This window comes from Sturnira hondurensis, unplaced genomic scaffold (assembly GCF_014824575.4).
Source record: "Sturnira hondurensis isolate 20B ecotype Veracruz unplaced genomic scaffold, ASM1482457v3 Scaffold0020879, whole genome shotgun sequence".
Taxonomy (NCBI): Eukaryota; Metazoa; Chordata; class Mammalia; order Chiroptera; family Phyllostomidae; genus Sturnira; species Sturnira hondurensis.
The window spans coordinates 611,435-638,472 of record NW_028093510.1 but is presented as its reverse complement, the minus strand read 5'-3'; the positions used below and the strand labels follow the sequence as shown (position 1 = coordinate 638,472).

Sequence of the window (27,038 nt, the reverse complement as noted above, 5' to 3'; positions counted from 1 at the left end):
GTCTGCTCCTTATTTGCCATTATTTACCTGTGTGCATTCCCGCATTCATTCTCCTCTCTCTCTCTCTCTCTCTCTCTCTGTCTCTCTCTTCCCCTCTCCCTCTCTCTCTCTCTCCAAACTCCTAGGGAACTGGTTCCACCAGAGTGCAACCAGCTCATCTGCATCTGGCCCTGGGGACTTGCTGGAGCCAGAAGAGAAGGAAGAGGAGAGGGAAGGTAGGCGGGAAGGCGGGAGCAGCAAAAGCGCACCGCCAGGCAGGGCCACGCTGCAGGGGAAGCCCAAGCCGACTCACCACCCAGGCCTTACTCATGAGGCCTCTACGGAGCGGGCTAAGGAAGCACCAAAGCGTCTCGCTGGGATTCCTCGCCCTTGGCCTGGCCGCAGCCTGCTGTCTGCAGAGTAAGCATGGGGTGGGCGGGCCGGAGCGCTTGAGAGTCCCGGAGTCGCGGCTGCGCGATGCCCGCCCTCGCCCACCTGCGCAGAGCCTCCGGGCTGGTGGGTAAGCGCAGCTCGCCGGGGACGCTGGGCGCCGACAGTGGCCGGGGGGAGACTCAGCAAAGCGGAGTCTCCCGGGGCCCAGTCGCCCGGGCCACGTCTCGGGGAGCGCCCCGCCCTGGCCAGTCGTTATCGGAGCCGGAAGCGGCCTTGGAGATAACCCGCTCCCAGTCCGGGGAACGCCTCCTCCGCAATATTTTTCATTTCTTTTTCCTGGAGTAAGCCGACTGCACCTGAGGTGTCCGAGACCTCAGGGTGCAGGGCCCGGCCCCTGCTGCTGACACCAACTCCTCCACCCGTCCTCTCGGGTCACCGGCATGTTCCGTGAGTTTCCCCGACCACGCAGAGGAATCCACGGGCGGACTCTCTTGAAACGGGATGATGGGGGCTTGGGCTGGGTGTTGGGGCCTGAATGCAGGGTGGTCCTCGCCACTCTGCACTAGAATCCCCCTCTGGATGAATCTGAATGCGACCCATAGCCCCACAGTCTTACTTTCTAGTTTAATCATTATCATTATTATGGTTTCCATTTTACAGATTAGTCAACTGAGGTTTAAAGAGTGACCAGTGCGGGGCCACGGGAGGTGGGAGGACCTGTAGTTAGAGCCAGCACTTGCTAAGGCACATAGGCATTCACCATCCCTCAGACTTTACAAGACTTCTATCATTTAATTTCCTGGGCAATTCTAAGAAATAAGTGCTACTCGTATCCGTTTCACAAGTGAGGAAACTGAGGCACAGGGAAGTTGTTGTAACGTGTGCAAGGTCACCAGCTAGCCAGTGGAAAAGCTAGGATTCAAACCTGGATGGTCTGGTGCTTTGACTTTCATGACTCTCTGGCCCAGTTTTGAAGGCTGCAAATCTCAGAAACTCAGAAAGACTGGCATGAAGTATATGCCTCTAGCTGTCTTTCGGGGTAGAAATGGCTGCTGTGAGTCCCTGGGGGTAGGTAGGTGTGTTTGGAGTTGCAGTGACCTTTTCCATTGTTTCTCAACCCTCCAGAGCATGTTTCCAGCCACCATTCTCAGACAAGTTCTGTACAGATATCCCTGATTTTCAAGGGCCTGCCATTGTGTGTACTTTATTCACTCACTCATCCAGGGCACCATCTACCTGCAGGAAGCAGGCCACAGTGGGTACTGGAGATAGCATGGTTCATAGTCTTATCTTCAGATAAGCCCTCAGGACTGCCAGTTTGGGGTGACGAGCCCTAAGAGGAAGGAGGTGCCAAACTTCTGGAATCTCTAGAGGCTCAAAACCAGACTATGGGAACCAAGGCAAGCCCTCCTAAGGGAGCCATACCTCCCCAGACCTGACAGATGGACAGGAGCAACCAGGGAAATGAAACTGAGAGAATACAAAGTATCCTAGGCAAAGAGGAAGCATGTGCAAAACCTGGAGGACAGGTAAAGGTTTTGCAATTCTTCACTTCATATTTGACTCAAGAACAGCTTTAAGCTCCAGGAAACCAGCCACCTTTCCAGTTGTAAGTCTGTAGCACTTATCCAGGGCTAGCCAGGCTCCACCCCTGAAAAGACAGTGAATACCTGTGCACTTGCCTGAGTAAGGCCTGTTCTTCAGGGCCAGCCTTGATGATGTAGTGCAGGCTCTCTCTCACCAGCGCCCTCCATTCCCTGCCTTTTCAGCCCCTGTCAAAAGCTGCCACCCAGAAAATATGATGCTCGTCACGTACACTGAAGTTCTGTTAAAGCACACCCCACAAACATGCACACACAAGCAGCCTGCCTTTGAAACCTTTTCTCTGTAAAGGGGACTTTTAGGGATGGAAGGTTTGTGTCCCCCTGAAATTTGTATGTTGAAGCCCTAACCCCCAGGAAGTGATGGTATTTGGAGGTGGGGCCTTTAACAGGTAATTAGATTTAGTTGAGGTCATGGTGTATGGAACTCCATGATAAGATTAGAGCCCTTATTTAAAAAGGAAGATGCCAGAGTTTGTCCTGTTCATCGTGGGGCCTGGCCAAGTCTCCATGTGCTGAGCAAGAGAAGAGGAAGTAGCATGCTGCCTTAGCAGGCATGTCCTGGGATTCAGCTGGCAGCCCCCTGACCTGGCACTGCACAGTCCAGGGCACTCGGGCCCTGGGCTGCCCACATGTGGCATTTCCCTGGAAAATGGGCTCGAGTAGAAACTTATTTACTTATCCAGCAGAAATGGGAGTAGGAGAGAGGCACAACTGGCAAGTTCAAAGTTGGAAAATGATTTTCTCCCCTAACTGATTTGCTGGGCTGGGAAAGCACTGGTCGGCCCTGTGGGCAAAGGGGAATTGGAACACTGAACCGTAAAGAGAGCACAGGACATTCCTTGCTCACGTAGGGACCAGGAGGCACACTGGTCTTTCCCCTCGCTGAGGTGCACCCCAAGGGGGAGGCTCTGGTATGTACAGTGCTGACACCAGGGGAGCTCAGCTGCTCTGGGGCTTCCTGGGGAACCCTCAGCCAGCAGAAGAGGAAGGTCCTGGGGAGTGGTTCCAGCCCCAGTGTTGGTGGTGAGCCCTGTATGTGAGGACTCTTCCCTTCCCTGAGCATGCAGGATAAGGAGGGCGCTCTGGTTTAGTGCTTCTCAGCCAGAGCTGCACATTAAGTCCAGCTGGGGCGCTTGTAAGACCTGCAGATGCCCATGTCCCAACCCAGACAGTTAAATCACCATCTCCAAGGGCAGGACCCAGCACTCTTTTGTTTTGCATTTAAGCTCTTCCAGTGATTTTGACACATGACCATGAGCAGAGAGCTCCTGGACTGGGCCATTTCCCTGTCCCTCTGTTAGCCCCGTCCTATGGAAACAGCTTGTCAGGAAGGGGAGAATGTGCTGAGCAATGGGGGAAGGCTTCCTCGAAGAAGTGATTTTAAACTAAGACTTAGAGGACGAAAAGGAATTGGCTATTGAGTCTCCTTTGAAAAAAGAGCTTTGTGGGTTTTTTAAAAAATGTATTTTATTGATTATGCTATTACAGTTGTCCATTTTTTTCTCCCCTTTATTCCCCTCTGCTCTGCACCCTCTCTCCTACCAGCATTCCCCTCACCTTAGTTCATGTCCATGGGTCATACAAATAAGTTCTCCAGCTTCTCCTTTCCTATACTATTCATAACCTCCCCATGTCTATTTTGTACCTACCATTTATGCTTCTTATTCCATGTACCCTTTCCCCTATTCTCTGCCCTCCTCCTCCCCACTGATAACCTTCCATGGAATCCCCATTTCTGTGATGCTGTTTCTGTTATAGATGTTTGCTTAGTTTTCTTAGGTTCAGTTGTTGAGAGTTTTGAGTTTGTTGTCATTTTACTGTTCATATTTTTGATCATCTTCTTTTTCTTAGTTAAGTCCCTTTAACATTTCATATAATAAGGGTCTGGTAGTGATGCACCCCTTTAACTTGACCTTATCTGGGAAGCAGTTTACCTGCCCTTCCATTCTAAATGATAGATTGGCTGGATAGAGTAATCTTGGATGTAGGTCCTTGTTTTTCATCTCTTTGAATACTTCTTTCCAGCCCCTTCTTGCCTGCAAGGTTTCTTTTAAGAAATGAGCTGATAGTCTTATGGGAACTCCTTTGTAGATAACTGTCTCCTTTTCTCTTGCTGCTTTTAAGATTCTCTTCTTATCTTCAATCTTGAGTAATGTAATTATGATGTGCCTTGGTGTGTGCTTCTTTGGTTCCCAAAGAAGGAACTTTGGGACTTTCTGGGCTTCCTGGACTTCCAGGAAGTCTATTTCCTTTCCCCAATTGGGCAAGTTCTCCTTCATTATTTTTTCAAATAAGTTTTCGATTTCTTGCTCTTCCACTTCCCCTTCTGGCACCCCTATGATTCAGATGTGGAAGGTTTAAAGATGTCCTCGAGGTTCCTAAGCCTCTCCTCCTTTTTTTTTTTTTGTATTCTTGTTTCTTCATTCTGTTCCAGTTGGATGTTTATTTCTTCCTTCTGCTTCAAATCATTGATTTAAGCCCCAGTTTCCTTCTCTTCACTTTTGGTTCCCTGTATATTTCTCTTCATTTCACTTTGCATAGTTTTTACTTTTTCCTTCATTTTGCATCTGTACTCAACCATTTCTGTGAGCATCCTGATTACCAGTGTTGTGGACTCTGCATCTGATAGGTTGGCTATCTTTTCATTGCTTAGTTCTATTTTTGGAGCTTTGATCTCTTCTCTCATTTGGGCCATATTTTTTTTGTCTTGGCACAGCTGTTACATTTTAAGGGGCGGAGCCTTAGGTATACACCAGGGTGCAGCAACCCACGGGAAGTGCTGTGGTGCCATATGTAGGGGGAAGGGTCCAAGAGGGACAGTGCCGCTTGCTTAGCTCTCAGCCAACTTTCAGTCAGTTCCCCTGCTACCCACAAGCAAACTGGGCCCTTCTGGTGCTGATTCCCAGGTGGGTGGGTTTGTGTATGTTCTAGGATCCTGTGGGTCTCTCCAACAAACTCTCCTGTGAGGCTGGGAGTTTCTCCTACTGCCACAACCCCCACAGGTTTTTACTGCCAGAGGTTTTGAGGCTTTACTCCCCCAAGCTAGAAACCTTGACTGTATGGTCTGTCTTGCTCCCCAGTTGTTCTTCCTGGTTTATCCACACGAAACTGTGGGACCACCCAGTCTGCCAGCCGCAGCCTTGCTGTGAATCTTCCTTGCCCCTCTGTTGCCTGTCTCCACCCCTCCTACCAGTCTGGATGAATGTTTCTTCTTTAACTCCTTGGTTGTCGGATTTCCATACAGTTCAATTTTCTGGCAGTTCTGGTTATTTTTTTGTTTTTAAATTTGCTGTTTCCCTTCTTTTGGTTGTGTGAGGATGTACAATGTATCTACCCACACCTCCATCTTGGCTGGAAGGGCTTGTTATTTGAAAAAATAACTCTAACCATGGTACCCAGTCATGTACACATTTGAATTATCTTTTGATCACTCTACACCTCTCTTCCAAGTGCCCTCAGATATCCTGTCAAGTCCTCCCAGAAGAAGTGTTAGGAGGTCACACTACCTCATTTCTTCCTTTGTCCTCCGGGTCCACAGACATTTCTGCAGAGATGTCTGAGAAGGCTCCAATCTTCCAGTTTCCCAGGCTGGCCCCTGGTCCAGGCCTGACTGAGTACTGAGCCCAGCTCTGCAGAGGGCAAACCCAGCAGTGCCCAACCCCCGCAGTGTTGTGCAGGGCCAGGGAACTGCCTCTGTGTGGCTTACTTGGCATCTGAATAGAAACATGGCAGTGAACTTCCGGCAAGATGGAGGCATAGGTGGAAACACTGTGCCTTCTCCCACAACCAAGTTTGAACACAACAAAGGTTTGGAGAACTAGGACACACCCAAAGACCACAAAACGGAATAAAACGGAATTATACGGAAGTCCGACAACTCCGAACCGTTCAACGGGGACGGTAAGAGAGGCGGAGCCAGCAGCGGAGCTGGGTCTGGCAGGACAGATCCCCTGACCTAGGCGCGCAGGCAGCCGGGAACCAGTCGGGGGGTGGGGCAGACTGACTGTGGTCGCACATTCGTGCACAGTGAGACGGACCACACAGGCCCCAGGGGGCGAACCCAGTGGTGGAGGGCTGACCGCGGTGGCACACTCACATGCAGTGGAACGAAAGGCGTGGGCCTGGTGACGGTGGTGGCTGCGGCGCCGGGGACGCGGCGGCAGGCGGCAGATGGGAAGCCATTGTCCCTCTTTGACCCCGCCCCCACATACAACGTCACAACCCAGCGACTTAGTTGCCCTGTTCTAGTGAACACTTTAGGGCTCCGATCCTGCTACGGAACATGCACGAACAGCCCAAAAGGTGGTGCAAGAAGAACTCAAATTCCCAGAGCTGATAACTCTAAGCGACCGAGAAATTGCCAGCCTCTCAGAAGCACAATTCAAGACACTATTTATCAGGATGCTCACAGAACTGGTAGATTATAGTCACAAATTAGAGGAATATAGTCACAAATTAGAGGAACATATGAAGGCTAAACTAATTGAAATGAAGGGAGATGCACAGGAAACCAATAGTGATGGAAAGGAAACTGGGACTCAAATCAATGGAATGGACCAGAAGGAAGAACAAAACATCCCACCAGAAAGGAATGAAGAAATGAGAATTCAAAAAAATGAGGAGAGGCTTAGGAACCTCCAGGACATCTTTAAACGTTCCAACATCCGGATTATAGGGGTACCAGAAGGGGGAAAGAAACAGCCACGAGTGGAAAACTTATTTGAACAAATAATAAAGGAGAACTTCCCCAGTCTGGCAAAGGAAATAGACTTCCAGGAAATCCAGGAAGCTCAGAGAGTCCCAAAGAAGTTGGACCCAAGAAGGAACACACCAAGGCACATCATAATTACATTAGCCAAGACTAAAATGAAGGAGAGAATCCTAGAAGCAGCAAGGGATAAGGGGACAGTCACCTACAAAGGAGTACCCATCAGACTGTCAGCGGATTTCTCAAAAGAGACCTTACAGGCAAGAAGGGGCTGGAAAGAAGTATTCCAAGTCATGAAATCCAAAGACCTACAGCCAAGATTGCTTTATCCAGCAAAACTTTCATTTAGAATGGAAGGACAGATAAAGTGCTTCTCAGATAAGGTCAAGTTCAAGGAGTTCATCATCACCAAGCCCTTATTATATGAAATGTTAAAGGGACTTATCTAAGAAAAAGAAGATGAAAAATATTAACAGTGAAAGGACAGCAAACTCACATTTATTAACAACCACACCTAAAACAAAAGCAAACCAAGAGGACAGCTAGATCAGGAGTGGAAGCATAGAAATGAAGAACACATGGAGGGTTAGAAACAGGGGGGTGGGAGGAGGAGAAGGGGGGAGAAGGCACAGTAAATAGCATAGAGGGTAGGTAGAAAATAGATAGGGGGGAGGGCGAGAATAGTGGGGAAATATAGAATCTAAAGAACTTGAGACACGTGGTTATAAACTAGGGGGGGGAGAATGGTGGGGGAGGGAGTGTGCAGGTGGAGGGGAATGAAGGGAGGGAATAGAACAACTGTAATGGTATAATCAATAAAATATATATTTAAAAAAAAAGAAAGAAACATGGCAGTGACTTGATCATAGCCTGTGGGCATTCAGAAGAGTTCAGCTTTCCAGCAAGGGTGGCTTTTGCTTAAGGTGAAAAAGATTCCAGAAGGAATTCCACAGGGCATAATTTCAGGTCATCCAGTCAGTCTCTTGAGTAAGGGAATCATAGATTAAAAAAATACTCGTTCTGTTTCTCTACCTACTAAGTCATTTGAGCTAGAGGAAACAGCCTCTCCTACCCAACCCTCCAACTTCAGTCTCAGGTCTACTGCTTCAGTCCCTGGCATAATTCCAGCTGCTGCTCCCACACCCTGAGCATGGGTGTTCACCACAGTAAGCAGCTCGATGCATCTTCAAAGAATTCTTAATAATAGCTAATATTTACAGAGAGATTACTAACTGTTAGAAACTGATAATCTCCCTACACATATTGTCTCACTTCAACTTCATTCTGCCACTCATGTCCCTAAAGTGAAAGCCATAGGCTGGGAAAGAATTATCATACTTGTTTGTATTAATCTTTTTAAGTATATGTATAGCTCACATTTATTTCAATGTTTAGTATTAGAAGAGTTTTGGGTCTTTATTTAGAAGTGTTGACTTTTGTAACCAGAACTATGCTGTAGGAACTCAACTCTTTTTTAAAAATATATTTTATTGATTGTGCTATTACAGTTGTCCCATTTCCCTCCCTTCACTCCCCTCCACTGTGTACACTCTCTCCCACACACATTCCCCTACTTTAGTTCATGTCCATGTGTCATAAGTTCTTTAGCTTCTACATTTCCCATACTATTCTTGCCCTTCCCCTGTCTATTTTCTACCGACCTTCTATGCTACTTATTCTTAGTACCTTTCCCTCCTCTCTCCTCCTCCCACTCCCCTGTTGCTAACCCTGCATGTGTTCTCCATTTTTGTGGTTCTGTTCCTGTTTTAGTAGTTTGCTTAGTTTGTTTTTGTTTTAGGTGTGGTTGTTAATAATTGTGAGTTTGCTGTCATTTACTATACATGTTTTTTATCTTCTTTTTCTTAGATAAGTCCCTTTAACATTTCATAAAATAAGGGCTTGGTGATGATGAACTCCTTGAACTTGACCTTATCTGAGAAGCACTTTATCTGTCCTTCCATTCTAAATGAAAGGTTTGCTGGATAAAGCAATCTTGGCTGTAGGTCTTTGGATTTCATGCCTTGGAATACTTCTTTCCAGCCCCTTCTTGCCTGTAAGGTCTCTTTTGAGAAATCAGCTGACAGTATGATGGGAACTCCTTTGTAGGTGACTGTCCCCTTATCTCTTGCTGCTTCTAGGATTCTCTCCTTCATTTTGGCCTTGGCTAATGTAATTATGATGTGCCTTGGTGTGTTCCTTCTTGGGTCCACCTTCTTTGGGACTCTCAGCTTCCTGGACTTCCTGGAAGTCTATTTCCTTTGCCACATTGGGGAAGTTCTCCTTTACTACTTATTCAAATAAGTTTTCCACCTGTTGCTCTTTCTCTGCCCCTTCTGGTACCCTTATAATTTGGATGTTGGAACATTTAAAGATGTCCTTGAGGTTCCTAAGCCTCTCCTCATTTTTTTTTGAGTTCCTGTTTCTTCATTCTTTTCTGTTTGGTTGTTTCTTCTTTCTGGTCCACTCCATTGATCTGAGTCCCAGTTTTCTTTCCATCACTATTGGTTCCCTGTGCATTTTGCTTCATTTCACTTAGCATAGCCTTCATTTTTTCATCTAATTTGTGACCAAATTCAACCAATTCTTTGAGGATCCTGATCACCAATGCTTTGAACTGTGTATCTGATAGGTTGGCTATCTGTTCGTCTCTTAGTTGTATTTGCTGTGGAGCTTTAATCTGTTCTTCCATTTGGGCCATTTTGGGGGGGTCTTGTCGTACCTTTACATATGATGGATGGAGCTTTAGATTTTCACCTGGCAGGGCAACCCAGTCACTGGGTTGTGACATTGTATGCAGGGCAGGGGTCCGAGAAGGAACAATGGCACTTGCTCTGCTCTCTGTTGGACCTCAGTCCCTTCTGCCAGTTCGCCCAAGCAAACTGGGTCTTTCTGGTGCTGATTCCCAGGTAGGTGGGCTTGTGTACATTCTAGGACCCTATGGGTCTCTCCAGCAAACTCTCCTGTGAGGCTGGGAGTCTCTCCCTGCACCTCAACCCCCACTGGTGTTTTCAATCAGTGTTTTGAGGCTCTATTTCCATGTGCTGGGGTCTTAGGTTGTGCTGTCTGTCTTGCTCCCCAGTTTTGCCTGGTTTATCTGCACGTGAATATGGGATCACCACCTAGTCAGCCAGCCACCTTGTGTGCAGTGCCTCACTTCACAATTGCCACCTTGCTGGGTCTGCCCGCTGCCGTCTTGTGCGCCCAAGGTGTCTTTCATGCCAGGTGCCACCGCATTTTGTGCTTCGACCCCTCTCCATCGGGCTGCCCAACTCCACCCCGCTTACCAGTCTGGATGAATGTGTCTATTTTATCTCCTTGGTTGTCCTACTTCCATACAGTTCAATTTTCTGTCAGTTCTGGTTATTTTTTATTTCTAAATTGTTGTCCTTATTTTGGTTGTGTGAGGAGGCACAGTGTGTCTACCTATGCCTCCTTCTTGGCCAGAAGTCCCTCAACTCTTATTAATAGCAATTAGCCTATGATAAAATTGGTTTCTCTATATGTTATTTCAGTGAAAGTCATAATTTTCAAGAGCCTATCACTGACATTAGGTGAGGACTTACGACATTTATTTCATAGATACGGTAACTGAGACTGAAAGAATTTTTTTATCCAAGGTCACACAGCTGTTACTGGAAGAGCTAAATTCTGAGCACCAGTCTGTCTGCCTCCACAGTCTCTGAATGCACCCATTGTACACACACTGCCTCGATTCTGTTCACCAGAGCCATTATCCTTTTAATCTTTATTCCCTGGTCCCCATTCTGATAGTAACGGGGTATTCCAAGTCTTCCCTTCCCCAAGATGAGAAGTTCTGCAGCAGAGGCTGGTCCCCGCCTGGCAGAAGTGGTGGTACCAGTGTTGGAGGAGAGGAGGGACTGGCGTGCAGGGATGGTGGGAGCACCTTCAGTCCCCCTTTGCCTGAACCTCTTGCAGAATCATTGCTGCTGAGGTTCAAAAAGTGTGATTCTGGGACCAGAGAGCAGCATTACCTGGAAACTTGTTAGAAATGCAAACTCTGGGGCCTAATGCCAGATCTACTGAATTAGAAACTGAGGCTGAGGCCCAGCAATTATGTTTTAATAAGGGTTCGAGGTGATTCCGATACAGCTAAATGTTGAGAAATACGGCATCATAGCATTGGAGAGGACAGAGGGGGCAAATTGAATTACTTGCCTCTCCCGTTCCTTAGTTCAACCAACCCACTCTGTGGGGGATCAGAGAAAAGATTGGGCTGAGCTAATGGGGCACCAGATTAACTCCCATGTGGAACACGTGACACTGAGGTGGTGCTGCGCAAATGTTAGTCCCCATGGCTTCCATTCCCAGCTGCTCATTGAATAAAATGAGTCTGGATTCAAATCTCATGGCCTGGAATTGTGCCTGACTGCCAAGCTCTCTCACATATTTTTTAGTTTGTGTTTTTATTGACCCATTGACAGCCAAGCCATGATGATCCTTAATTATAAGTGAGAAAATGGTGGGCCCGAGAGGTAAAGGGTGTGTGCAGAATCACCCCATAAGGGTGTGTGCAGGCAAAATAGAAGCTGGGTCTTTCGGTTCCAAATAGTGTGCATGGGGTGGCCCTTCCAGGGCTTCCCCAGCCAGTATCTTGCCCTCCTCTGCCACCCTCTGCTCCCACAGGCAGGTGTGCCTGCTCGGCATCTGGGGACAAGGGTGGAGCTGCGCTCTCATGAAGCCTGCTGAGGGTCCACTCTGCCATCAGAGGAGCTGGGAAGAAAACCAGGTGAGTGTGGTGACCCAGAAGCCACCTGTTTCAAGCAGGTGTCCCAGGAGGTAAAGATCCTCTACTGAGAATGAGGAAGAACTTGTAGGTCCCAAGAGATGGAGAAAATCTTATTTTAGTAATTGTGGGGAAAAAGAAGAGTAAATTTACATTTAAAAACATAGTACAATTTGCAGTGTGGAGGGCCCTCTTGAATTCTTGAATGTGCACTGGAAACAATGGACTTTGTTGTTCTGGGGAGTGTCTGCTGTGGACACTCATCCGCGACATTGATTGATCTGGTTGGAGCAGAGAGGAAATGGAGAGTGGCTGATCCAGGGTTAGGATGTTGCCAGGCAAATTTGACGAGAAGAGAGAGGCCAATGGAGAGTGAAGGATTGGAAGGACTGCTTAAGACGTGATGGCCTTGGAACTAAGGCTGCATACGAGGGGCAGTGAGGATTGAGGAAAGCAGAGACAATCAGGTGGAAGGATGGAGGAGGCCAGTGGGGCAGGTGGAACAGTAAACAGGCAAGAAAGAAGGTTGTGGTCAGAGCAGGCCACTTTACTGGAAGCCGAAACAGATAGAGGGAGAATGTTCTTGTAGAAGCAGGTGCTGGATGGATTCTCCATAGAGCTGCTGGAACCAGGGGAAAGAGCACTCACATTGTGGAGAAGGGGAGAGAATGGAATAACCTCAAGGGAACAGCATGTGTATTTTGCAAAAGGGTGGAGTCTAAATTGGTGTGACCCAAGCGTAATGTAGTGCGAGACACTCATGCAAGCCACAAGTAATGTTAAATTTTCTAGTGGCCATGTTAACTTCACCTGTTTCTTTTTATTTTTAATATATCTTGTTTGTTTAATATATCCAAAATATTACCACTTCGACATGTAATCTATGTGTAAATTATTAATGAGCTATTTTACATTCTAATGTGCCAAGTACTAAGCCTTCAAAATCTGGTGTGTATTTTACACTCAGAGTACATCTGTTTGGACTAGCCAGTTTCAAGTGCTCAATAGCTGTGTGTGCTTAGCAGTTACTGTATTGGAAAGCCCAGGTCTAGACTCTTGCTTATCTCGTCTCTCTCCGAAGTCTTTACCAGCATGGAGCAATATGCTCTTTGGGGAAACATAAAATAAGTGGAAAACTTCACCTGTATACTGAAAGTGCCTTCTCTTATTGGAGGCAACTGTGGAGAAACTAAGAGACTTGAGTTCCAGTCCCAGCTCTGAGTTTCTACTTGGCAACATAGGACTTGGGCACTGATGTTATGCCTGAGGCTCAGTTTCCACACTTGTCCTATGCATCTCTTCCATTTGGCTGTCCCTGAGTTGTATTCCTTATAATGAACTAGTAATAGTTTTCTTCTCAGTGATCAAATAAGCAAGCACCTGTGAAGCAAAAAGCATGATTTCGTAAAGCAAGTGTCCAGCCTGCGTCACAGGTGGAGATAATGTTTGTCAAGTACTTTGTAGATTGTGTAAATGTGAATTACTAACATTTTCAAACATGAAGAATCTGGGCCTCAGACCCAGTGTTGGCCTGCATTTATGTTTAGGATCATGCTGTTTTTGTTATATCATTCACAATCTTCCTAAAATATTCCAACTGTTCATTTTCTGTAGAAAATGTAAGGCTTTCCTCCACCCCAGGCAGCCTGCCTCCTTCCCAAAGATAGCCTCAGCTCCTGGTTGTCATTGTGCCCACACAGTGGTGGTCTGTGTATTTACACGGATAAGTGTGTGTGTGTACATGTTTCCTTTACTCAAGTGGAAACATGCTCCATGCCCTGTTCTGCTCTATGTGTTTTCATTATTTTTGAGATTATCTAATACCAATGCATATAGACCTACCTAATTGTTCATGTCTCTGTAGCATATTAAAGTATGAACATTCATAATTCAAAGTATGGATATTGATCATTCATTTATGACGTAGTAAGAAACAGGCGGCCTCTGCTCCTGGTTCCTTACACAGAGCTCCTGGTGCTTCCTGAGTGAGAGGACCATCCTTTGTTGTCATGTTTGGTCTGAGGGCCCAGTTCCTGACCCGAAGCTTTTAAAACCCTTGGAATTGCCAGAGTGATAGGAGTGTGTTTTTGTTTCGTAAAGAGGAGACTCTTGGAAGATTGAGGGCTGGTTGGCAGAGGAACTGACCATGTGTTCAGAGAGTTGGCACTTTCAGCCTCACCCCCCTGACCTCCAGGGCCCTGAAGAGAGAGGGGCTGGGAATTGAGTTAATCAATCACCAATGGCCAATGATTTCATCCGGTCATGCCTATATAATGGAACTTCCCCCTGACCCCTCCAGAAAAGAACACATAAACTGAAGGGGTTCAGAAAGCTTCTGGGTTGGTGAGCATATCGAGGCCTTGGGAGGGAGACGCACACCACTCCCCATGTATGTGGCCTCAGGGGAGAGGGTTGTATCCTTTATAGAAAACTGGTAATAGTAAGTAAAGTGCTTTCCTGAGTTCTGTGAGCTGTTCTAGCAATCTATCAAACCTCAGGGAAGGGTCGTGGGAACCCCTAATGTGTAGCCAGTTGGTCAGAAGTACAAGAGGCCCCCACTTGTGATTGGCGTTGAAGTGGGGGGCAGTCTTGTGGGACAGAGCCCTTACACTGTGGGGTCTGTGCTGACTCCAGGTCCGGCTAGTGTCATAAGTGTTGTGAGTCAAGGAAGAAACAGTTTTCTTTACCAGTGGACACATAGCTTGTCTCTAGCCTTTTGTGACAGTACCTATACCTATATCCCTGCATCTATGTGCCCTTATTACTAGTAGGATAAGTTCCTAAAAGTGGAATTCTGGGTCAAGAGGTATGTGCTATGTAAATAATTCTCTAGATTTCATCGTATTGCCCTCCAAGCAGGTCACACCACTTACTGCCCACACGGTAATGTTTGAGTATCACTTCTGTACACTCCTGACCACACAGTATTATCAAACCTCTTCATCTTTATCAGTCTGATAGCGGCCAAGTCATTCACCTTCCCCAGCCTGGTTTCGCTGTGATCATTGTGTGTGACAGCGAGCACCTAATGGGTGTTACCAATAGAAGTAGTGGCTACTGCTATTTTGGAGTGATTTTTCTGGTTGGGGTACGAAGAGAGGAGCCTGATGAGGGGAGCAGCCCACCAGCCTCTATCTAAACCTGCATCTGCCTGTCTTGTTTAGGTTTGTCTGACAACTGGTGATGTCCCAAGGCCATTAAATGCGGGGAGCTCCCTCAGAGATGAACTGAGTAATCAGGCTTTGGGGTGCAGGTCGATACCTGAGCTAACAGGAGGGATAGGTGCCCTATAAACTGTGTGCAGGACTCAGTCATCAACACTGCTCACCGCATCTAAAACCAAGAATCATTATTTGGGGGTGAGTACTCTGCTGGCCTCCTACCCACACCACAGCTGTGTCTCCAAAATTCCAGCTTGCTTGTTATAAAAATGGCAGAAATGAGCAGGGACATGGATATTTTAGTTGTCTAAAACTGCCAGTGACCCTCCTGGCTGTTTAACTCTCAGCAGACTTGGGGCTGGGAAAGGGGTCTTGCCAGCACCTCCCTCAGCCTGACCCATTACTCCTTCAGCTCAGCAGAGGTCCTCCCTTCCTGATCTCTCCAAATAGGCAGCAGTTTGACAGCCTTCTCTCTCTCTCTGTCTCTCTCTCTTTCTTCCTCCCTCCCTCCCTCCCTTCCTTCCTTTCTTCTTTCACTCATATAGTTATCAAACCTTTGGTCCTGTCAAAAATATCCCTAGGTTCAAAGGGCCCATGATGTTTATTTCTAATTTTGGTTTATAGGATTTATAATAAGTACTGTTATGTTTTATTGCTCCAATAATTGCATTGTGGCTAAATTGCCAATACTAACCCTTCTCACCTTAGCCTAGCTAAGTCATGGTAGCCTAGTTGGTCTTGGTTTGTGGGGTTAGATGGGTTGGGGTATAAATCTTGCAGAAGAGCAGAACTTGTATTTCATTAACTACAGACCAAATGTCTCCATGGACCTTTGGATACAGGTCAAATATCAAGAACCTTTCGGTATGGACCCAGTGTCCCACAAGGATTCATATGAGTGTATGGGAAGCATCTACAAAGGACCAGGCCCTAAGCCCCACTGTGGGAGTTTCTGAGATGGGTAGGAAATGATTTGCCCAGCAAAGATCCCATGGTCTACCGTCACACATGCACTTCCTGCTGCCCCCTATCTGCTCCCCAGTTCAGGTCCAGCTGGGGCCACCCCTGGCTGTTCTCAACTGTTTGGGTGCCAGCCAGAGGTTCTCCTAAAGGTGCACAGGACAGCACATGTGGTGGGCCCAGGGTAGTGCAGGTGACGTGTGTAAATGATGACAAATTCTGCTGCCAGATTGCTCTTCTGGGAACCAAGTCCAGATCCTACAATTCCTGTATTCAAATACCACCCTGTGTCCTCCGGGCCTGAGGAAGATCTTCTTCGGGTAACCCCATGCCTGTTGCACATTCCTCATGCTGCAGCCAGCCTGCACTTTTTAGTCACCAGGTCCCAAACCTGAGGATCCACCATGGCTCCTGGTAGGTTCACTGTTCTCTCAGCTGGGACTGTGCTTCCTTCCTTGTCCATGGTTTTAAAATCTTACTCTTCTAGCCTCAGCTTAAAGGAGTATCTCCCCTCTTGCCTAACTCCTGCAAGCCAGAATTTGGTCCTCTGTAAAATGGGGATAATGATATTCTCCAGGCCAGCACCCACATGCCCATGTCTTGCTGGGGAGGAAGGTGTGGTATCTGCAGGCTGGGTTCACTGACAACTGGTGGGAGGTCCCCACTAAAATAGGGACACAGTGGCAGTGCTGACCCATGGGAAATGTGTTCAGAGCCAGAGGGTTAAGGGAAATATGGCTTTCGTCCACCCTCAGCTTACCTGGAGCTGGCTGTCCTGTACCCACCCCTGCTGAGACCCGTGGGCACCTTAGAAATCGGCTATTGTATACCTTTGGAGTTTACTCTTTGCTCTTCAACATTTCTTTAAGTCTCAGGTAGGGTGGCCAACTGTCGTGGTTTGCCCAAGACTCTCCTGATTTTAGCAGTGGCACTCCCAAGTTCTGGGAAACCCCTCGGTCCCAGGCAAACCAGGAAGGTTGGTCACCCTGAGGCTAGTGACGTAGCACTGATGCGAGAGGGGCCAGTGATAAGGGCTGCAGCTGCTGGACCAGCACAAAGTGCTGTGACCTATCCCTCATCCTCACAGCCTCATGTGTGTCCTCATCCTCAGCCTTCCTCCCCGAGGTTTTCCCCCCTCATTCTAAAGTGGAAGACCCTGAGGCTCCCAGAAGTGAAGGCACTTTCTCCAGGTCTCATGGCAAGGAGACACCAGGGTTGAACCCCTGTGGCTCCTGCCCGCATCAGGTGTCTCCACCACACTCACTGCCCCAGGATTCAGCACTCACCACCCACGCCAGCAGCTGTCCAAATCAGGACTTCTGAACCCCAGCTTTCTGACTCTCCTTCCTTGACAAGGATGATGACAACAATGATGACACTTATTTCCTGGCTCTCGGCTGCATCTGGTGATCACACAGGCTGGATAAGTAGCTTTCCAGAGCAGTGGGTGGAAGTGTCCTGATTAGGGGGTCCCCTCCACGACTCCTTAAACTCAGAGACCACATCGACAGTGTATCTGTCTCACCATTCATTGGTGCTCTTGTCCACCGGAATTCTGTCCTGAACCGCATTGACTGACCTTTGTTGTGATTTCAGGAAATATATCCTTCTTAAAAAATATGTTTAAAAGCAGCAAAGCACTACCTCTGTAATTTAATTGTAAGAAAAGGGATAAGGAACCATTCTAAATACAATGAATTCCACTTACCATCATTGATACGTTCTTGGAAACTGAGACTTGAAGCAAAACAATGTGATGACGAAACCAATTTTGCCCTAGGCTAATTGATATAAGTCAGAGTCAGGTTCAGACTTCTGACAAAAACTTCACAATATTTCTAAATAAAGACCCAAACATGTCAGGCTCATCGTGGCCAGGGCCCATCCCAGCAGCTCAGGGTGCAGGGTGGGACCCATCCAGGACAGGATGCCCGTCCCAGCACGACTCACTGACAACACCCACACCCAGACAGGGACACCCAGACAAGGACAAGGCAGACACACCGATTTGCCTGGTGTGCACACCGTAGGCGTGTTGGAGGAGAATGAAAGGCCCAGAGAAAACCCACACAGACACGGGGGGAATGAGCAGACTCCACACTGGTGGTGGCCCTGGCCAGGAATCAATTTTTTTTCTCATCAACATTATAACTGAACAACACTGAATGAAATGTTTTTCAAGAACCTGCTGTATTATATCGGGTGGGCAAAAGTAGGTTTACAGTTATATGAGAACACAAAACAGTTTATTCTTATAGTATTATTTGTGTATTAACTATTGTATTATTCACTGTTAACCTACTTTGTCCACCTCAGTGTTCCAGCCTGTTGCCTGGAGTCTGGTTTCACCTGCCTGATAATTTCCCTCCAATTACTTCTCACTAAGCCCCAAAACCAAGCTTCCAGGATGCTTCTGGATTTGGGTTCCAGTGACTTCGGCCCTGCTAAAATCTTCTGTTTTGTGACTTCTTCCTTTAAGGAGGCATCTTCATCTATCTGGGAAATGGGTGGAGTGTGTTTTTCTCTGCTTTTCACATAAAATTCAAGTGAAAATGAGAAGCAAGGTAAACTTTTAAACTTTTCTTTAAACTTTGCCCACCAGATTGGTTGTTCTAATCAGGTGCACTTAAAAAGATTTTAAAAATACATTTTTAAAAATTAATTCAATGAGTAAGTATAAAAAAGTACAAAATTAGCCCTGGCTGGTGTAGCTCAGTGGACTGAGTGCGGGCCTGTGAACCAAAGGATGGTGGTTCGATTCCCAGTCAGGGCACATGCCTGGGTTGCAGGCCAGTTCCCAGCAGGGGACCCATGAGAGGCAACCATACATTGATATTTCTCTCCTTCTCTGCTTCCTTTCCCCTCTAGAGATAAATAAAACATTTTTAAAGTACAAAATTATAGAAGTGTATAACTTGTGAAATAAAATTCTGTTGCCATCTAATTTCTAAGGAGCAATTCCTGTTAACAGTTTAGCATATATTAATCCAACATTTTCTTATATTTATTAACAAATCTAAATAAATCATATTCTGCCGTTTTATAAATTTATTTTTTAACTTACTAACATATCACACACACCTTTCCTTGTTGTTACAAAGCTTACCCACGTTAATGGCTGCTTGGCATCGACTTTATACGTAGAATCTGATTTACGAGACGGACCTCCTCAAGCAGAACTTTGGAGCCAGGTCTGAATATTGGTCTAGTCACCGAGTGTCTCTGGACTTGCTCTGGAATGATGTTAGCATGAGGTGCAGAGGTGGCTGCTCGTCAATATAACTTTCTCAACAGCTGACAAGCAGTTTGCCTTTAAACTCTTAGAACCGTTAGTTCTCCTTGCTGCAGATTATTTATTTCTAATTATATGTGGTAGGTTGACAGGAGGAGAAACTCTTTGTTCCTAAAACCTAGTTAAACACCTGATTGGTTTGTCTGATCAGGAGGAAGTTTTTCTAGTCAAGAGAAAATACAGCAACCAATGCAAACTAGTTGGTCGGTTCACAGCTGTATCGGTGTTAACCTAAAAATAAAAAGGCAGAGTAAGAGGCAACATGCATTTATTTGAGGCCAAAAAATAATAACTGAGTGGGAAGCACTGATTCAGGCAAAAATCCAAATAGTGTTCTGACTGGGAGACAGTGGCAATCGATATGGGAAGGGGAAGAGGAACAGTTACACTGGTAAAAGGAAGGCCTTTCTGTTGGTGCAGACAAACCGACACAGTGAAGTTACTTCTAAAGAGTGTTTTTAGTTTCCAGTCGCGTGGTCATACTTTGGCTTTCTTGTTATCTTTGCGAACAGTTCTTTGGGGCACAATCTTGCTTTAGGTCCAGTCCAAAGGTTATTTTGCCCTGTTTTAATATTCCAAACATTTTCTTTTAAGTTATATTTTACTGTTTATGCTATGACAGTTGTCCTAATTTTCCCCCCTGTGCCCCTCTCCACCTGGCCCCCAAGGTCCTACAGGTTGGAGGCCTGCATTCCAAAGTGGATGCATTTATTTATTTGTTTGTTTGTTTTTACATCAGCATCTGAGAAACTCGGGCTTGTTATTGTTGTTTGTTTCTCAATTTTGCTCTTTCTTGGGCCAAAGTAGTTGAAAAGCTCAAATGAAGGTCCCTCAGGCTGGCAGTCTCCCTCGATCAGCATGGCTAGCATAGAAAGTATATGGAACACACGTAAGTGATGATTCAGATTTGTTGCTTGTTCTAATAGGGCTCTCCAGATCCTACAGAAATCACTATTTCAACTGCTCATGTTTGAGGTCAGAGAAATCAGAAAATATAAATAGATGTAAATGACAGTCACCAAGTAGAATGGGACAAACATGGGTTCTGCACCAGACAGACTGCATGCAAATCCCACCTTTGATGTTTCCAGCTGTGTGGGCATGTTGCTGACTCTCATTTAAACAATAAGAGACAAGGATTTTAAAGTACATAGTAAGTATATAATAGAATAACTGGCACAGAAAGTCTTGACTGTAGTTATTTCTTACATGCTTGTTAGCTTTTAGATGTGCCTAGCTTTTTTAACCCCGACAGCAACAACAGTTTTATCAAGAATGGCTCATTCTCCTTCTTGCTTCTGTAAATATTTGTCCATTGACTTACTCATTCACTCAGCAATCATTTATTGACCAACAACTCTGTCGGGCACTGTGCTGGGTACAGCGGGCACAGAGATGAAGAAAACACCTAATTCCTGCCCTCTACGGGCTGTCCTGGAATTTGACCTCTGTTTTCTTCCTCAGAAAAAGAGAGAGAAAGCAAATGTACCAAATGTTAATAATTGGCGAATCTAGGTAATGGTATATTAACTGTACTTATTTTCAAATGTTCTGTGTGTTTAACATTTTTTAAAATACAGAGTCAGGGAGAAAATACATTTCTGTTATGTGGCAGCTATAACTCTTAAAAGCCATTACTCCCAACTTTTCAGCATGGAATTGATCAGATTATCTCCAGTCACTGAGCCAGGTTTTAGAGCAGTTGGCACTGCTCACAAGTGCCATGTGCTGGGGGTGGTAGAGGACAGTGGGAAAGGCCTGGAAAAGTAACAGGTGTGGTTACCTGGAGCCACACAGCAGGAGCCCCGGGCATCCGGACACCCAAAGCCTGAGAGGGCTCAATAGGAAACAGGTAGAAACCAAGGGCTGGGCTCCAAGAATTCATTCTGCCTGAGTCCCTAGCTGGTCTCCTATACACACTGGCCAGGGATCAAACCTGCAATTTTTAGTGTATGGGATGATGTGCCAACCAACTGATCCACACAGGCCAGGGCCTGAGGTTGCTTATATGTAAATTTTTGATAGAATTGCAATAGGTTTTGTGAAGCTAATGAATAATGTGTTTGGTAAAGCAGTTAGTATAGGGCCTGTGCCTGTTACCTACTTAATATCCTATATCAACATAGATGTAACTGTAGCCAATGGCACTACCATTTCATGCCGAAATCTCTGCTTGATGCCTCTTTACCTGACCCTCCCCCACATCTAGTTTGTCAGCGTGTCCTCCCTACTTCCAAATACATGCCCTAAGTCAGACCCCTCTTCTCTCTCTCCAAGGTTAGATCTTCCTCTTCTTCCCAGGCCCCTGCGCCAGCCACCCAACTGCTCTTCCTGCTTCCATTTGGGTCCCCTCACCCCCACAACGTTCCTTCTCCACAGCAAACATTCTTAAGCTTAATGGGGAATATCACAATCCCACTTAATTCTCCTATAGCCTCCCCTTAGCCTTAGGTAAAAACTTCACCCCTGACCTTCACCTCATGACCTGGGTCCTGCCAATCTCGTCTCTCCCACCTTGTCTCCTCGCCTCTGCCCACGGCCCACTGTACTCTAGCACAGGGGCCATCTTTCTGCCCCACAAGCTCAGCAACATTCCCTCTCCACTACAGGCTTTGTGGTTGTTCCCTTTGCCTGAAATGTGCTTCCCCCGGCTCGTTACCTGGCTGCTTCCTCTTCCTCCCTATCCTTCAGGTCTCATTTCAAAAGTCATTTGCTGAGTGAGAACACCCATGACCATTCTCTGTAATGGTGTTGACCAGTTCCATCCCCACTGGGCACCAGTGCCCTGTTTTATTAAACACTTGTTGCTATCTAAGAGGATCTCATTGGTTTCTTTAGCCTTTGTGTGTCTCCCTTACAGAATGAAATCTCCAGGGAATAGTAAACAGTAACTGTGTGTCTTGTTCACTGTCTGTCAGCTCAGGCTGCCATACAAAATACTGCAGACTGGGGAGCAAAAGCAACATAAACTTATTTTCTCACAGTCCAGGAGGCTGGAAAGTCCAAGATCAAAGTGCTGGCAGGGTTTGGTTTCTGGTGAGAGCTCTCTTCCTGGCTTATTGACAGCTGCCTTTTTGCTGTGTTTTCACATAACCTTTCATCCACGTGTGCCCCTGGAGAGGGAACGTGCTCTCTTGTGTCTCCTCTTATAAAGACCTTAATCCTGTTGGATCATTTAACCTTAACTCCTTCTGGAGTTAGGCCCCAACTCCAAGTACAACCAGACTGGGGGTTAGTGTCCTAATGCAGAAATTTGAGGGGCAGGGTATAAACGTTTGTACCATAACATTCACCACTGTAGCACGAGGACCAGAACCTAGAAGAGAGCCTGGCATGTAATAAGCACTCAAGAAATATTTGCTAAGTAAATTAATGAATTACAGGAAGTTCGCACTGCTGAGCTCCTGTAAGTTGCCCCACACCTAGCGCTCCATCCTGCAGGTCAGGGTGTGTCCCTGCACATCCCCCAGTCCACCATCAACGCCACAGTGAAAGAAGACATCCTGCTCTCGGTGGCGTACTCCTGCCATGGCGTCCCCACCATCGAATGGAAGCACACATCCACCTGGGGAGTGCAGAAGATCGTGGAGTGGGAGCCGGGGACCCAGGCCAACATCTCCCAAAGCCACAAGGACAGAGTCTGCACCTTTGACAATGGCTCCATCCAGCTCTTCAGCGTGGGGGTGAGGGATTCTGGCTACTATGTCATCACGGTGACAGAGCACCTGGGGAGCAGCCAGTTTGGCACCATCGTGCTGCACGTGTCAGGTAAGACGGACCCTGGTGCCCCTCTGACTGCAAGTGTCCGGGAGGCTGACTCCGAGACATTAAGAGACTCATCTTCCCCTTCCCTGCCCCCCACCTTACAGAGATCCTCTATGAAGACCTCCACTTCGTCGCTGTCTTCCTTGCTTTACTCGCTGCTGTAGCTGCAGTGTTAATTAGCCTCATGTGGGTTTGTAATAAGTGTGCATATAAATTCCAGAGGAAGAGAAGACACAAGCTCAAAGGTAACTCTGGGCCTTGTGAGAATCAATTCATGCTTTTATGGCTGGAGGTGACCCATGTTATCTTGTTCTCTCCATAAACACAGGTTTATGGCTGACTTGCAACTCATTGACTTGTCTTTTGCTTTGCAGAGAACACAGCTGAGGAGATTGAGCTACAAGACGTTGAGTGTTAGCCAAGGCTGAGCCCCAATTACATTCCTACCTCAAGAGGAAAAACATTCTTTTCCGATGAAAGGAGCAAACATAACAATCCATCCTGAGAGCTTCCCATTGTCCTGCCACAACCGCCCATTTGTGATGGGACTGCCAGATGTGAACGAAGTTGACTGCATGGAGCTGAGGATTCTGGGTTAGACAAAGTCAGTTCTTGCACTTGCACAAAGTTCAGGAAGAAGAGTGCTTTGTGTGGTGGCAGCGTGGGAGCCCGTAACCAATGTCACAGGGCAAACACTGGCTGCTTGCTCACCACACTCTGCTCGAGCCGGAGTATGGCCACAGAAGGTGTCCCCATGTCAGAGGCCAGCATGCTCCAGATCAGGTATGCAGCCTGCACCGGCACGAGCAGTCAGTGCTGCTGTCTGCTTGGCTGTGCCCTCCAACCCTCTGCTGTGGAAGGTGTTGGTAAAAGACGTGAGGCATTCAGACAGCCTGCTGCCCGAGACAGGAAGGAACAGAGTGAGGGGTGCTGCTGTGCTATAGTGAGTGGCTCAGGGAGGGGCGAGAGCCTCCCGTGGCCTGGAACTTTAGGGAGAAGAGCTTAGTTTGTTCTTGACCAGCATTGGGAATAAGGAAAAGGGAGAAAATCACCTTTCTCTTCCCCTCATAGTCCAACTTTAATTGAATTTATCCTGCCTGTGGCCCCAGCTTAGGCAGGTCTGAGGAGAACGAGTCTTTTTCACTTGGGCAGCATCTGCCTCCCAGAGGGCCTCCTGACAAGCACTGTGAAGGCTGGGCCTGCATCATGGGTGGTACACTGCATCAATGGGGGGTCAGTCAGCTCAGGCTTCTAATGTGTCCCCTTAAATCTCTAATGCTTCATGCTTCAAGTCAGGCCCTCACTCTCTTGCAGCTGGGCAAAGGAACACTTGCAGCCCACCTACCTCACAGTCATACAGTCAAATGAAGCCCATAATGTGCCTAGGGCTCGCCAAGCAATTTAAGACAGGTGTGAGGATTCTTCGGCGATCTGAAAGCAATCTGCGCTATACCAATTACGGGAAATTGATAAACGTCCTGGCTGTTGGGCTCTGGGTGAAATTGGCAGCAGGATCACAACTGGCTTTGGCCCTTCTCTCAGGTGTTGGTTAGCGTGTTTACCTGAAAGTTTTCTCCATCCCAGCTCCTATTTGGCAAGCCCTAAAGCAGGCCTGTGTTTATTTTCCAGTATCTTTTCTATTTCCAATATTCTTAGCTACAGATTGAAGGTACCACCCCGATTACTGATGGAGGCTGAGGTTATTAGCTGTGTCCCCAGCCCTCAGCTGAAAATTCACCCATACAAAGGAGAGCTGGAACATTCCCTTCTCTATTTCCCTCCTCACGTCCCCAACACCCACATCTATTCTGCTTCCCATGTGGCTGAAGGAGCTGCCTGGACAAGGTAGTATGTGGTCTTTCCTCGAGTAATGGAACCAGAGTGGCAGGGAGAGATCTTTCGGACTATTCAGGCAGGAGCTATCAGTGATGTTGAGCGGGGCTTTGAAGGCACTTCCTGACTTGAAAGGCAAGAGTAAGTGGTCTGCGCAACTGGTTTGCAGCTCTAGCTCCTGACATCAGCATTCTCACCTGAGGTAACCTCCTGTGCACCTGCACTGGCAAACGTGCACACCTGTGCTCTTTGCCCAGGCAGCAGAGGAGCCAGGCCTGTGCCAGGACAGGTTCCTTCTACCCGTGGGTCTCCATGGCCCTGGAAAAGCTGCGCAAGGAGAACCCAAGAGAACAGGGTGTCAAGGATAACCTGCTTATATGTTTCTCCTGTCACACACAATGTGCATCAGCAGGAAACAATCTGCACCTGGTAGCTGCTGGAGTCTGTGTGTCCTCTTTCACTACCTGCTTTTCAGACCTCTCTGCTCATCAGAACTCAGGGCTGGACATCTTCATATAAAAGGAGAAATGGAGAATACTCAGTGAGAGGCCTCCATGGGCAAACCCAGATGTAAATTAGATTGTCCCCCAAACATGTCCCGAAAGGCTATATCCTCAGCGTTGCGTGTCTTTCTTTTGCACTTCTAAGCTCCCTTCACCCTGAGCATTCCTATGGGACGGTTTTGACTCTAGAGCCTGAGGCTCTTGTCTGTTTTTACAAAAAGGAAAATATATCACAGAGGTTAGCCACTGTAAATGCTAAGCTATAAGTTATTATGTTTGAAACTGTGAAAATTGTTTTAAAGAATGAAATAAAACCTGGAAATAAAGCCCTGGTTCTTTGTGAGTGAGCCAACCCCAGCGGTGGACTCAGAGGCGCCGGGCCAGGGCTCCGTCAGCTGCAAGCACAAGCCAAACTCTAAGCCATGGTGATGAGTCTGGCACATTAAAAAAATAACAGATGAATGAATCACATTGGTTCTAACAATAAGCATTCTGTAGCAATTCAGAAAAACAACACTTTATTATCACCATCACTCTCTCCTCTATTGCAGCCAGAGGATGAATTTGAAGTTTTTGCTTCCAGAATGTGAATCTAACTCCGCAGTCTTTCCTGCTTCTGGAAAGGACTGAATCGATGTGGCAGTTGTCCCACCCCCTTCGATGGTGCGCAGGACACTCCACAGGACACACGTGCTTGGCCAACAGAATGTCCTCTTGGGGACTGTGATCTAAGAAACCAAAAAGTTATCATTAAAGAACAAAATTTGACCGAGTAAATTTGAAGGTCTCCCAGGCTTTATTAAGCAATTCATGAATCAGACAGCATATCATTTAGTAACTAAAAGGGCGCTCAAAAGGGGTTGAGCATCTCATGGGGTTGTACAAAATGAAAGGTTTTCACAGGCAAAAAGAGAGGAGGGCCAGCAAGTTAGGAGCGGGGTTTTCCAGGCAAGGTTGCCTTTCCTAGCAGGGCGGCAGGATTTTATCAGGCAGATTGCTCCACTGAGGACCAGGGAATTCCAAACTGATTAGTTTAGAAGTCCATTCCTAGAAGTGGTTGAAACTGCAGTTCGGTTAGGTATTGAGTTGGTGGGCTTAGGAAAAGTAACTCCATTTTGGGTCTGTTCTTTCTTTTTAGTAATATACGTTTGATTCTTGAACAGCACAGGTTTAAAATTTGCATGTAAGTGGCCCCGTGAAGTGCCAATTCATGGTGTTCAAGGGTCAACAGCATTTTCCATTCACAGTTGGGAATCCATGTATGTGGAGGGACAACTGCAGTTACACTTGAGTTTTCGACTGTAGGGCAGTGTGTGTTTGGCATCCTTAAGCCCCATGCTGTTTCAGGGTCAGCTGTGTTACCATTTTTTCTCATTCCATGGTGTTCTGGGTATGCAAGGAGAGCTGAAACAGAAACTCTGTACTTTGAACCCCACATGAGATGGTGAATACCTAGCAGTACACCACGCTCACTTGATTTCAAATCATACCACACAAAAGTGAGCAAAGGCACTGAGAGATAGGAACAGTTTATCAGGGCATGTTGTTCGGTCCTGGAATGCAGAGACAAGCCCCAGGGAAGGACGCAGTGCAGAAGGGTCAGGTAACACCGTGGAGGAGTGGCAGCATGGAATGATGGGGGAGGTGACCAAGGCCAAGGAAACAAATGTGGTGGGGTGAGTCCCTAGGGCTGCGACTCAAATGCAGTCTCCTTGCCAACCCTTTGGAAACCCTCTTCCTGTCATTAGCTTTCATCTATCCAATGTAGTTGTCTTCTGTCCAGTTTCTGGGGAAACATCAGACACATCTACAATTTATAAAAACAGAGCAAATCCCTGCGGTTACTGTTAGCACATCTATCCACAGCTCAACTTCTACCAAAAAATGGGGTGAGTTGCCACTGTGTGTACCTCACTGCACACACAAACCCGTCCCAGCTTCCCAAGCCTTGAGAATAAGGGGGCTGAGTTCATTATTTGTTACCGGACAGGGGCTTGGCCCTGAGTGGGTCTGCCTAGGGCCAGCCATAGTGTGTGGGTTCTTGTATAGGAAAGATTCACAACAGGTCCAGGTGACTAAGAGGAATCATTGAGTAA

At 46.9% G+C, this 27,038-nt stretch overlaps 1 protein-coding gene across 1 annotated transcript; it reads left to right on the top strand.

Moving 5' to 3' along the window:
* Window positions 1–25,268, top strand: VSTM5 (V-set and transmembrane domain containing 5). The gene is made up of 4 exons (XM_037030681.1): window positions 1–399; window positions 22,283–22,609; window positions 22,711–22,851; window positions 22,981–25,268. Exons 1-4 carry the CDS (start codon window positions 309–311, stop codon window positions 23,022–23,024), a joined length of 603 nt encoding a protein of 200 aa, XP_036886576.1. The 5' UTR covers window positions 1–308; the 3' UTR covers window positions 23,025–25,268.
* The last annotated feature ends 1,770 nt before the right edge of the window (window positions 25,269–27,038 follow it).